The sequence below is a fragment of the Vipera ursinii genome (genome assembly GCF_947247035.1).
Source record: "Vipera ursinii genome assembly, chromosome: 1".
NCBI classification, from domain to species: domain Eukaryota; kingdom Metazoa; phylum Chordata; class Lepidosauria; order Squamata; family Viperidae; genus Vipera; species Vipera ursinii.
The window spans coordinates 110,268,577-110,282,610 of NC_139512.1; the positions used below are offsets into that span (position 1 = coordinate 110,268,577).

General features: G+C 40.5%; 1 protein-coding gene across 1 annotated transcript in view; it reads right to left on the reverse strand.

The window, feature by feature from the left end:
• The window catches only part of CHKA (choline kinase alpha), a 29,564-nt gene extending 17,465 nt beyond the window's left edge, over nucleotides 1-12,099 (reverse strand). Inside the window, exons 1-2 of the mRNA XM_083350040.1 lie at nucleotides 11,598-12,099; nucleotides 5,996-6,107 (exon numbers count right to left, since the gene is read on the reverse strand). Of these exons, the coding sequence (XP_083206166.1) occupies nucleotides 5,996-6,107; nucleotides 11,598-11,953 (468 nt within the window). The 5' untranslated portion in view covers nucleotides 11,954-12,099. The remainder of the gene's footprint in view (nucleotides 1-5,995; nucleotides 6,108-11,597) is intronic.
• Nucleotides 12,100-14,034: the final 1,935 nt, after the last annotated feature.

Below are 14,034 nucleotides of genomic sequence, written 5' to 3' on the forward strand. Positions count from 1 at the left end.
CCCATATTGGATTTACAAAAGAGATACATTAAACTTTAAAGAACTTTATGAAAAGAAAGAAAAAAAATGAAACAAATCAAGTTTTAGGATATTGTTTAAAGGTATTAAAGATCGAGATTGTTAAAAATAAAAGGAAAGAATATAAATTTATTTGATCAAATTGGTATACTGTCACCTCTGGTAATCCTTAAATAGATTCTTGCTGAGATGAAGCTTTAAGGAATTGTTTATAGATAGGAGAGGAGATGCTGGAAGAAGAGATCATTTGTTATATTTTAAGAGAAGGATAAAGTCATTTCTTTATACATTTTTCTTTTTTAAAGTATATTCTTAGTTCTTTATTTTTTATTTTCTGCACTCTATTTTTTCTTTTTCTAGTTTGTATTAGTTTTTATCTTTTTAATTGTAATGTTTAATTACTATAAAATCAAACTCTTTTTAGAAAATGAATATAAAGATCATCTGTAATCTTGTGACTTCCTCAGAAATTCAACCATTTGTCTCTGTAAAAAACTGGGATAGAAAACTTTGTAGAGAGATGTCTGGGAGCTATCACTTACTGGTAAATAAGTATTATATGGCATCATATCCTTCATGGCAGCCATTTTGTTGAGAGAACCCACACCAATCTCTCAAATCACAAGCATATGTAGAGAGAAACTGCTCACTCCTATATCAAAAATAACATTTTGTGTTCATTAAGAAATCAGATGGAAGGTATTAAAATACCCATTTATTTATTGATCAGCATATTTATTTTGTAAAGCAGGGGTCTCCAACCTTGGCAACTTTAAGACTTGTGGATTTCAACTACCCAGAATTCCCTAGCGAGCATGGCCGGCTGAGAAACTCTGGGTGTTGAAGTTCGCAAGACTTCAAGTTACCAAGGTTGGAGACTTGTTGTAGAGCACCCAGAGAAACTTCACAGGATATGGATAGACTTGCATTGAATATCTAAAGTGAATTTTTATACCTCACAATTAACACCCTATTCTGTGGTCTTGATGTAAACCGCATATGGGGAACTTGTAATGTTGGGACTTATGAATAATATGGGTCCTTTTAAATCCAACAACATCCCTAATCCTTTTTACTTCTGATAAAGTTACCATTCTTTTAAGGGAGCAGAAAGATGGAATGGTGGAATCCATTTACAATTTCCATTTAAGTGTAAAGTTATTACAAAAATATCTATGGAAAGTAATATTTTTCATCATAGCCTCATACTCTGAGCCCAAAGGAAATGAAACCAGCAGAGAATGCTCCAACTTCAGAGATCTCATACTATACCGTAAATCGTGTCTGTCACCTGGAAACCAGAGTGCTCTAGGCACGATCGCATGGACAAGCCTGCAGCAGAGAACACATGCACATACAACTAAAATGGTACATTACCCTCAGACGACCCTTATCGCCACCCAACATGTGTCCCCATATCAGGAATTCTATATGCCAATAAATGGGCATTTGTAGTTATTCCTTGGCACCAGGTTTTCAAAGCAAAAATCTCAACAGTAAAGGAGCATTACACTTACAGAATTCCACATATTTACTGAGTTACAAACAAATAAAAAATAAGAGGTAGATAGGCAATACCAAGCAATTGCAGTCAATCTATATATGCTTAGTGAACATTTAAGTAGTCTTAAATGCTTTCTATTTTATTCAAAAGTGAAACAGGGTGGTAATAACAACAGAATTCTAATATCTATCTGGCTGCTAGAAATGAGGCATAAGCCATTTTCCCTCCCAGTCTTCCCTTTATTTGGCTAAAATGGGATTTTTGCCACAAGTAAATAATACACAATACTGCAATTTGTACATTTTTGCAGTAGTAAACAGTTATTGTATTTATTTCAATTGCTTTAATAACTGCCTTTCAGATGTATACACTAACAAATAATATTGTTCTATTACTCTCAGACAAGCTCACAATTTTTACAACTTACTGCCTAGCCTGATATTATATAGCACAGTGGCACAAAATAAAAGTTGGCTGAGGAATACCCCAAGTCTTTTCTATATTTTCTTGTAGCCAAATTAAAGCAATATAATTGAACAGTTTGTATGCACTGACATTTGTGTCTTCCAGTATTTATGATAAGCAAACTGGACTATTATGTTGGGAAGTAAACAGCAGGGCAAATTTTCAAACAAATGTTATTTCAGTTGGAATATGAAGGACTGGTAAGGTATCCTCCAATTAGCACTTTTGAAATTTGGAATAAAAGAGCTGAAGAGTTAAAAGTTTGGTCCTGAGAAAAGATAAGAATCTGAAAATGGGAATTGTTTTTTTGAATGCTGCTGCAATATAAACTTTACTTCTAACTAAAAAAAATATCCATTTAAATTAAATACAACATGCCGTTCTTAACTCTGCAGTCTTTATCCATAAAAATTACAATTACGGTAAGTGTATAAATGAAAAAGTTGTGAATATTCACTGTAAGACTACCATCTGCTTCAATTTTATTTTTCCTTAATACTTTATTGAGTTTTGAGATCAAAGTGTGATACTGGAAAGAAAATCAGTTTGCTTATGCATTAAAAATAGTTTAGAAAGAGACAAATGTTTATACTGAGACCCTCAATATAATCTGAAAGTTTTACCTTAGGACTGTCTCTGCTTACTTAAACCTTAGTGAACTGCACCAACAAAAACAGTCATTTCACTGCCACTATGGAAATAAAGGAAGTTAGATATCTGCAAAAAGCTTAAATACCAAGTGAAAAAAAATTAGGATGTTAATACTCAAATGAGCAGCCAAACTAGGACTGAAGAAAAGTCCAAAGGTTCTGAATTATTTTCTTCATAAAAAGGCAGAAAATATATTATAAAAATAGTTTTTTCAGGGGAAGCGTAACCACAATCCAATCCAATTTATGATTCTGTAACACTAAATATTCAGAGCACTAGAATTGCAGTATTTGTCAAAATGCATGCTAGTACATATTAAAATTCTAAAAACTCCACTATATTTTCAAATGAAAATGAGCATATCACAACCACGCACTAATTTCTATTTACTCTGCAGACAACTTTTTTAAAAATGTAATCTTATACACTGAATAATAGTACCACTATAAATTAATTTGTAAGTTAATGTAAAATACTTAACAGTTATTTTGAATTGTAGTTCTAGCACCAGTATTTTAGGTCACAGCAATAAATCAGCAACAGCAAAGATCTAATTCTTTTCTTTGGTTATTGCCTTGCAAAATTTCAACGCTTGTTACATTTTAGCTTGCAGTACATAATCCAAGTTTTAAAACAAAGTTATAATAAATTATTCTCAGGATTACTCTCACATACACTCAAGTGGCATTTAGTATTGAATTTCAATATATTTGGAATTCAGGAGTATTCTAGTTATAAAAAAATTAATACTATCATGAGTACTCTTTTAAGAACCAGATCAAAATAATTTATTAAGTTTTAAACATAATTTCTATATCTTCTGTCACTACAGAACAGTGTTGTGATGGAATACATATTTAGAGTCTTGGGATGATACATTATAAGAACCTTTATTTCAATCAATATCAGATTATCTAATCTGTAAACCTATCCAAAAGGCTTAGGTATTTTAGGCATTATTATTGTCTTGCTGACCATTCTAGACTATGAATAAGCATATGTTTAGAGAGTTAAAACAGCAATCATACTCAATTATGAATAATGTTAATCATAGATTTTCCTGTTAGCTAAACAAAGGAAATTTAGGATTGCAACAATGTCTACAAATAAATAATTAACAATTGTTTCAGGCCAATTTTAAACCTAATTTCATGATATCAGAAATATTAAAACTAGTAATAAATACTTCAATGACAGGAGATAGTTATTTGTGACATTTCTGCATCTCTTTTTCCCACTGGATCAATTCCAGGCATCTCATTTAAAAGCACAACTTGGGAACAAATTCCCTGGCTTTATTGGGATTTACGTTAAATAAATAATCAGATATCTTTCTTGTGTAAATTCTGTGATATAGCACAACCTTTACACAAAAATGTAGCAGGACTCATTGGTGCAGAGTCTACATAAGATGGAATTTCATGGGTTCAATATGGAGCCTTAAGAACTAAGTGTCAACTCTACATTCTGATTTTGTTGGACATTAAGCAGAGCTTAGCAATCTCAGGGTACTCCAGTTCCACTTGGCTCTATGCAGGAGCCTTAATGAACTGAATTCTTATTTGGGCTGTAAAGAACTGGAATCTAAACTCCATATAGATAAATTAAGTCACTGCTATTCATATTTCTATAATTGCTGGGATCAATTATAGGTAGCCTTTGACTTAACAACTATTTGTATAACGACCATCAACGTTAAAACAGCATTGAAAAACTGACTTATGACAGTTTTTCACACTTACGACCAATGCCGTATCCCCAGTTATGTGATCCAAATTTGGTCGTTTGGCAGCTGGCATATATTTATGACAGTTGCACTCTCCCAGGGTCATATGATAAACTTTTGTAACTTTCCCAGCCAGCTTTTGACAAGCAAAGTCAATGGGGCAAGCCAAATTTGCTTAATGACTGCATGATTCACTTAACAACTGCAATCATTTGCTTAATAACTATGGCAAAAAAGGTTGTAAAATGAGGCAAAACTCACTTAACTGTCTCATTTAACAACAGGAATTTTGGGCTCAATTGTGGTCATAATTCGAGGACTACCTGTACTGCATGTACTATATATAATTTGTTAAACTTATATCCTATATTTTCTCTAGAAGGTCAAAGTGATGTAAATAGATCTCCCTTCTTCAATTCTTCTCCAAAAGCAAGACTGTGAGACATGGGAGTTACAGAGAACAACTATCCCAAAATCTCCCCGTGAACTTTCATAAGTGGGGGTGGATTTGAATCAGGCCACCCAAATCCTGACCCAAAACCAATTACACTAGAGAGGATCATCTATGAAAACTACCTGGAAACTGCAGCCAATTCAACTTCTAGCTGTTTGGCTACTAAATGTGTTGTTCATAAATAATTGCACTAGCTTCTGTCCATTCCTACCTCCAGTTAAAAGTGCCTAGTCCAAGTGCCTAGTATAACACCTGCTGTTGTATTTAATCTTCAGAATCTTTTCCTGATGCCATAATCACCTGAGGTAATGCAGAAATGACTAACAGCATTTCCAGGGAGGGTGGAGGGGGAGACTAGCAATAACCCTATTACCTTTTCAGTGCCAGGCATTTTTTTAAAATTATCCGATATTAAGTGTTTAAATCTAAATTTAATCTCTTTAATATGTTCATTAACATATTTATATATTGAACCTATTTGCATGTTTGATTGTATGTTAGACTTTTACATTTTAATTACTTTTAGCTGACACTAAATTCTTAGCATGAGAAATATAGTTGTATTTTTATTTTATTATCTTTTGGCCAATGCCTGAAAGCATACTGAGTGGCTGACAAGCAAATATCCATGAACAGAATGGGGAGGCCATCTCCTGTGCATTATACAGAATCTGCTTCCTTTTATTATTTCTAGACTAATCCATATCACTATAATATGGACATAATATTAAAAGGAATTATTAATATTAACACCTGAAAGTAGAAACATGGAAAAAGAGAAACTTATATCAAATGTAATGTTGCTTAAGCAACAATAAAGGCTTGGTATGGGTTTCCTGGGAGAGCCGTTTTTGAAAAAGATGTGTAAGTCACTATTACTCAAGGCTAATGATTCAGTTCAGAGCCAGGGAATGAACAAAGTTATAACCAAAGCTGTTTCTCAATTCAAACATGCATAACGATGATCCAATAGTAAGAAGTGTTTAAGACAAGAGCTCTATGTGCATTGTTGACAAAACCTAATAGATATTTTGTATTTCAAACACACTTGAGATTTACATTAAAAACCATATATTTTTATGCATTAAATAAACCAACATAGGTGGAACAGCTGAAATGTATATTATTCACATATACAATATGAGATCATTCCCCCCATTGTTCTATCAATACTTACCATTTGCAGAATTGCCCCATATAAACGAAGAAGAACAGTGCGTGGTTCATCTGCAACAGTCTCTATAGTGTCAGGCAATGAGCACTGGAACAGCATGTTGCTGAGGCCTCCTCTACAAAAAGAAATTAATTTTTTATTTATCACAGGAGAGTGTCAGTGTGCAAGTAAGATTTGGACTGTATGAAATTGAACACAAGTGTGAAGAACAGATTCATACTTTGCATTCAAATCCAAATTTGCTGTGTTTAGATCAGGGGTGTCGAACTGCCGGCCCGTGGGCCGGACTTATCATCCGGAAGCCGTGCCCACCCCATTGCCGGCAATGGCAAAAAGGCTCTGATACGTTGCGCGACATCACATGACGTTGGGAGTTTGACATGTCTGGTCTAGATTCATGAACATGTTGCTTTACCCTTAATATCATTTATTTAGCTTTCTGCATGAAGGCCTTTTGGAGCAGAAATAATTAGTGGCCTCTATTTGGAACTCCAAGTCATATTTCTTGCTTGTATTCAATTTGTCTCTTCCTGGTTTTTTTTTGTTTTGTATATACATGGATCAGTGCAGACACACACACATACACCTAGACACACACAAAACAGAGAATTCCCATTTTGTTACTAAGTTTATCTCCATGACGGATACTTATACTTAGTCATACCCCAAACAACCATTTTGTGATTATGCTTGTGGCATCTTTTCAGAATATTAAATAAAATAATTGGCCTCATTTAGTAAGTAAATTTAAACAGTTTTATATGAACATATACATTTACTTATATAGTTACTGTGGTGCTGTTATTATTTAAACTTACATGTTAGAAAGACATTAATAACAGCATAATAGCTTTAGCATAATAATGCATTCTGTTGTATAGACTATTAAAAATAGATTTTACAATTAAAGAACTGAACAAGTTCACAATTTTTCTTAGTACAGGTAGTTCTCAAGTTACGACCATAATGGAGCCTGCCTGTTGTAGTTATAAGTTGTGATGATTCAAATTTAGCATATGACACACAGGAAAAATTCCACTATTCATTTTTTCATTTCACCTTGATAGATTTTATGATCATTTGGAGGAAACACAGCCTGGTATCTGGCTTTGTCCACTCGATTCTGGCCCTGCTTGGTTCCTGAGAACAAACTTTGCCACATAAAAAAAGCCATCAAATAGATTTCTCCTCCCCCCAATTATCCCACACCCAACTTAGTAGCACTATTATCAATAACATCTGTTTGCTCCAAAGTAGCACTTTTTGTTCTTTTAAGACTTTCATGACAGAAGACAGCTTTTGCAGGTAGCATTCCAAAGATTGTTCTCTTTTCCTGAAAAGCAGAAGTTAGCAGCCTTTCTTTGAGTTTCTTTGTACAATAGAATGCTTTTCTTTTGCAACTTCAGATACTGCAGAAGCTAGGACCTACAGCTCTGTTTTTGGTTTTCTAAGGAAGAAAGGGAAAGCAGCTAGCTGGAATATCAAAAACCGTTGGCTTTCTCCAATAAGAGTGAAATAGGAAAAGCCCTGACTGTAATGCACATATGTAAAGAAAATTTGTTGTGATTCCTTGCCAGTCAGTGGATCCAGCAGCTGAGTCTGAGGAATCAGATGAGGAGGAGGGGCCTGGAGTGACATTAGTCAGAGGAAGGCTCTGAGGAGCTCCAAGACTTACAGTCAGATCGGGAGCCTGGCCCCTCTACTCATGTGCAGGCTGAGACACAGCTGTGCTGGGAGCCTGAGTTGGACAGTGATGAAGAACAGTTGGGACAAATCATGGATGCATGAATGAGCAGGAAAGAGAAGCGAGTAGGACAGAGGAATGCAATGGGGCGGCTCCAAAGGCAAAGGAAAAGGCATTAGGCTGAATTATAAAACGGAAGGTGTGGGAGGTGCTGGTTGCCGAAGGTAACTGTTTGTGTTGAGGACTGAGTTTCTATAGACTCTGTTTCTTTCCCTTGGACATTGACTCAGGTCTGTGAGAATAAAAGGGGTTGGTTTTTTCTTGCGGTTCTTGCCGCTTTCTTGGACTCAAGTAGGCTGGGATAGAACATTAAACAATTGGTTTCACATTGAATTGGATACTCTATTGTTGCTCTTAGTTGCAGTTTTCTATGGCTTAGAACAGGGCTTTTCAACCAGTAGTACGGGTACCACCTGTGGTACATAGGCACCTGGCAGGTGGTACGCGACCATCCTAGAAAAGTGGTAGCGGGAGAGGGGAATGGCAGCACTGCACAAGCCTGAGCGAGAGATGGCTGGAGCTGCAGGGCTGTCAGGGCTCAGTGGAAGCGCCAGGATCAGTGCCAGGCTCCAGCTGGAGCTCGGCGCTGATCCCGGCGCTTCTGCTGAGCCCAGAAGAAGCACAGATCAGCTGGAATGTTGCAGCATCTCCAGGGTCTTGTGATTTACATTCAGATGCTTGGCAACTGATTCATATTTATGACGGTCACAGTGTCCCAGGGTCATGTGAAGTGACCAAAACCTTCTGCAACCACCCAGCAGATGAGGGAAATAAAAATCAAACACCCCCCACCCCACCCCTGTTGCCAATCCTCAACAGAAATCCTCACAACAATGAAAACCTCGGACAGGAAGAAGAGCACCGCCTGGCGGGCAGGCAGGTGTCTTGCTCAGCTGTGGCTTGGAGGACACTTTTCTCACTGCCATTGTAACTTCAAACACTCACTAAGCGAACTGTTGTAAGTCAAGGATTACCTGTACTTCATCACTTCCCCCACCCTTTTTTTTTGGTCATCACGTTTTTGACACCTTGCTAGGTGACTGGTGGTACTTGCTAGGTGACTGGTGGTACTTTAGGATATTGCCATATCCTAAAAGTGGTACAATGGGTGAAAAGGTTGAAAAGCCCTGGCTTAGACAGTTTTGTTCTAGCCACTTCTCCACCTGCCAAATGAAACAACTACAGTATCTTTGACAGCATACAGATTGTACCACTGATGACTTTATGCAATCCTATTATTTAAATATTAAAATTAGTCACTGAGTGCTATCACTAGTCTCAAGTATGTAAAGGTATAAAATGATCACTTCACCCACTCATTTGATATTTCTATATTTTGCTTCACTCTTTAAAAGATAGTACTTTTTCAAAGATCAAGTATTATAAAGGCTGCTAACAGCAGAACTCCATTGCATAACTCTAAACTGTGGTTTAATTCCCTATCCTAGACAACATCCACGACTGCAAGAACGAATATACTAATTACATAAAAATATTCTGTCATCGAACATTTCAAAAATGCAGTGTTATGTATTCTCTGTGCATTAAAGAAGCAGGCCTCTTAAATTCCAGTAGGAACTACATAAATTTAAGTGCAACAAAGCAGTTGTCAAGAGTACCCAGCGGGGCAACTATCTGTCATATATGCGTTAGTTTGCTTTTCTATAATGAGGGGCTGGATTTGAGAGCCTAAAAACAAACTCTTCTAGCTATGCTAGGAAAAAAACTTATCTGCTTTTATTAGAAAAAAAGATGTGTTATCAGAATAAACACTTTTTTCACCAAATTTCCACTCAACTCTTTTCTGTTGGGGAAGGCTGCTCTAACAAAGTTTCCACTAAAACAAAAAAGAAATTAGACCAAAGTTCAATACTTCTCTCTTGTACACAAACCTAACTTATACTAAAAAAGCTACACTTTTCACATAATTCTGAAAACACACATAATTTTAATAAGCAATACATCAAATTAAACAGCTTCCTAATCTTTACTTTCCTCGCACTACATGCAAAGCAGTTACTGCTGGGATTATGAGTCAGAGAAAGGCACCTAACATTTTATAGGAACTTGCAATGAAGAAATGACTCATAATGTTAAGCAGTTTTATTTTAAAAAGGACAGAAGCAATTTAAGTCTTCACTGTCCAGAAATTACCCCATATGACCCAAACTTTAAAAGATAAACTATGAATTTATATCTAAAACATTTTATGCTACACATACTTGAGACAGTTGCTAATAGTGATTGTTAAAAGTAAGCACTGAACAAAACCAAACCTCTTGAAGGCTAATTAATAAAAGATTGTTAAGCATCTGAAGTCAAAGTTTTTCTCATACCAGCCTATGCAGGGTTTCAGAATAAAAATCATTTTTTCATAGCATGCAATATACCGATGATCAAAAAGTCATACATTTTAAATATTTGAGGTAATCGTATATTTACTAGACAGAAAAAAGCATTGCAATGTGTCAAAGTTATTGCAAATGTATATGCTCAAAAAAAGCTTATGATTATCTTCCATGTATCACAAATTCTCTCCAGTATTAGTTAATCATGTGACGTGTTGTGATGTATCGCAACTTTTTTGCCATTGCCGGCAATGTGGTGGGCACGGTTTCGCTATGCTATGATGCATCCGGCCTATGGGCCAGCAGTTTGACACCTGATCTAGAGATCAGACATGGGCTAAATCTAATAACTACTCTTAAGAAAACTTTATGAATTAATGTGATATCTTAATTTAAATTATCTTGCAACTCAGAATAAAAAATACTGCTTGAAGATGGTTTGTCCATAATTATCCATTCTACCAGTATGGTCTGGCATTTTTACAAGCAAATAAATTAACTTGGCTTCAGCATTAAACCAAGATTGTTTTAGGTGTAACAGTATCCACAAGTGACTCATAATTGCTTTGAGACAATGTGAAAATCATGTAACAAAGCTTGACAAAGAAGCTATACTTTACAAACTTAGGATTAAATTTTTGTGCAAAATTGTGCATCCCGCTGAAGGGATCTCCAAAAGCGGTCATTCCCAGACTTCCCTGTCGTCGTCCCCCCCCCCGCTCCCCCCAAACTGGCTCTTTTGAATTCAACCATTTCCAGGATGATGTTTTCTGGCCCAATAACCGCCAAAAACTCACCCCAAATTCTTCCTATTTGGGGAAGAGTACGAAAGGACGGGGGGCTTGATGGCCTTCGGAGATCTTGAATGCCTTTTGTGGAAGAAGCAATAATGCTTTGACGCCCTCTGGTTATTTCCCCCATTTGCACAAAAGATACAAGGTAGACCAGGGGTCGGCAACCTCGGCTCTTTTATGACTCGTGGACTTCAACTCCCAGAATTCCTGAGCCAGCATAGCTGGCTCAGGAATTCTGGGAGTTGAAGTCCACGAGTCATAAAAGAGCCGAGGTTGCCGACCCCTGAGGTAGACCAAACTAAACAGCTCCACCACCCCCATTTCCCTCAGTTTTGCTGAATGAAAAAAAATCCATCACCACCACCGTTGTTTTTAACGTTTAAAAACCAGGGGTCTTCAAACTTGGCCCTTTTATGACTTGTGGACTTCAACTCCCAGAATTCCTCAGCCAGCTTTGCTGGCTGACGAATTCTGGGAGTTGAAGTCCACAAGTCATAAAAGGGCCAAGTTTGAAGACCCCTGGTTTAAAAGATCTCTCTCTCTCTCTCTTTCTTTCTCTGGGCTAGCCGACCCCACAAGCCGTGTCTAAGGTAACGCACTCCAGACGTGCGAGGAAGGTCATAGAGAGATGCCATGCCCAGAGACTACCGCCCCGGCGAAAGAGCCGAGCTTCTCACCAACGGCGGTTAAGCGGCCCGGATAACTAGCGAGATGCTAACCTGATGGGCGCGATGCGCAGCTGGTCCTCCCGCAGCCCCCGCCACGCCCCCCGCAAGAACTCCCGGCACCACAGATACGCCTTGCGCCGGGTGCGGGCATCGGGCTGCTGCTCCTCCGCCGGCGGGGATGGAAGAAGGGTGGGCGGCAGAACGAGAGGCGGCGGCTGCTGCGGCTGCTGCTGCTGCTGGTGGCCCCGGAGCCCCAGTTCCTTCACTTCGGCATCGGTGTTAGAAGAAGGCGCCGGCGAGGGGGACGACTGAGTGAGGGCGGGTAAGCCCGGGCCCGGGGCGCATCCCAGCAGGAAACCCAGCGGGGAAGGGTCGGCCTCGCCGCCGTTACAGAACTTGGTCTTCATGACGACCGCACGGACGAAGAGCGGGGAAAAAAAAACACCGGAACTCGCGCACGCTCCGACCGTCCAGCCGGGAATCGCCCCCCGCAGAAAGACTCAAGCGCGCGCGAGAGAGAGACGGCCTCCAGCTACTTTATAGGCGCTCCCCGCACGAGATCGCCTCATCTAAAAGCTAGCCCCCACCCCGCCCCGCCCCGCCCCACCTCACCTCACCCTCCCTGCCTCTTTGTCTGCGTTTGATTGGCTGCAGGCCCGATCCGACCGCAAGGTTGCGGTCGCCGCGCTCCCTGATTGGTCCGGAGGGAAGAAGCGGCGCGGAAAGGCCATTGGCTGCCTGCCTGGTTGCTCTGGTTATCCGAGGGGGCTAAAAGCTTACGCGTATCCCAAAGACACAAACGTAGAGAATGTAGAGGGAGGGGAGGGCGGGGGAGGTGATGGAGGTACTTTTGCTATTCCGCCTGCGCCACAGCGAGCGAGCGGGCGGGCGGGCGGGGGGACTGAGCGACTTCGTACTTCGCCCGTCTGCTTTCCTTCCCACATCCCCTCATTTCCCCCCCCGTAGTAACTCTGGCTTCTCCCGCTCCTCCGTGTTTCATCGGTGTCTCCCAAGCCCCATCGCTCCTCGCACCCGCTCCACCGCTTGTGAATCCCTTCCCCCAGCCCCCACCGCGTTTGGAAGGTTGCCTCCATTTTCTTCTCGTCTCCATTCTTTTAACCTCTTTTCTGCCTGGCGGGCACGCGGAGTGCTGCTTCAGATAGCGGGGAAGGGGGACGCAAAATGGGGGGCCGAGAGCTACCCGGAGATGGTGCGAGGGGAGGGGAAGGGGGAAAGAAGTCGCCCTGCTGGAAACCGGCGCTGTGCGGTGGAAACCGAACGAGGCTGGCAAGGTCGCCCTCGTTCCCTTCCTCCCCTGGCGACGGGAAAGAAAGGGGAATTTGCCGCACTGGACTCTGCGCCATGCGGCAGGGCATGTCGGGGGCCCGGGGCGGCCCTCGTCGCCTTCCTTTCGAGGCGATGGGCGGGAAGTCCCTCTGCTCGGGAGCCAAGCGCAGTCCGCATCACCCGGCCAAGGACCCCGGGTTGAAGTACTACGGTACGCGGCGTGCTCTGCTCCAGAGAAGGAAGGGGGAGGAGAGGCAAGGCGGTTGCCACCCTCTTTGCGATTTAAAAAGCGGAAAGTTACAACTCATCGAATGGAAAGGAACTGAGCCCATGGTAGTGCGGGAAAAGCGCAGGAAAAAAAACAAAAAACAAAACACACCGGAGCGTAAAGCTGAAGTACATCTCTGCAGTTGTGTATATGTTCTTTACTGTAGGTTTACTTTGCGCTCCGTTTTTTTTTGGGGGGGGGGCTTGTTTCTGTAGAGCAAAGGGGAGGCATTCACAACGGTCGGATTTAAGTGCTGCTAGCCCGTCTTCGTGAACTCTGGTGCTGGAGAAGACTCCTGCGAGTCCCTTGGACTGCAAGGCGATCAAACCGGTCAGTCCTAGAGGAGATCAACCCTGACTGCTGTTTAGAAGGCCAGATCCTGAAGCTAAAACTCAAATACTTTGGCCACCTAATGAGAAGGAAGGACTCACTGGAGAAGAGCCTAATGCTGGGAAAGATTGAGGGCAAGAGAAGAAGGGGACGACAGAGAATGAGGTGGCTGGATGGAGTCACTGAAGCAGTAGGCGTGAGCTTAAATGGACTCCAGAAGATGGCAGAGGACAGGAAAGCCTGGAGGAACATTGTCCATAGGGTCGCGATGGGTCGGACACGACTTCGCAACTAACAACAACAGCCCGTCTTCAAGTGGGCAGAAAACAATTCCTGCTTGAAATTGATCGTCTCCTATCCAACTCGCGTTGCCGGTGTACCTAGTCGTTAGCAATAGCTTGACTTTCCTCCAGGTTGATGGATGATGAAAGCTGACAGGTTTTATGCTTCTTGAGGTTGCCCTTGTCAGATTAAGGAGGAAAAGATTGATACAACAAAAGTCGACTTAAGCCTGTTTAGCTCATGGATAGGGGTGAGATGAATAACATCAAGTGGGAATATGGGAGAAGACGTTTTTAGGGCATGTTTAGGCATCAGTTAAGT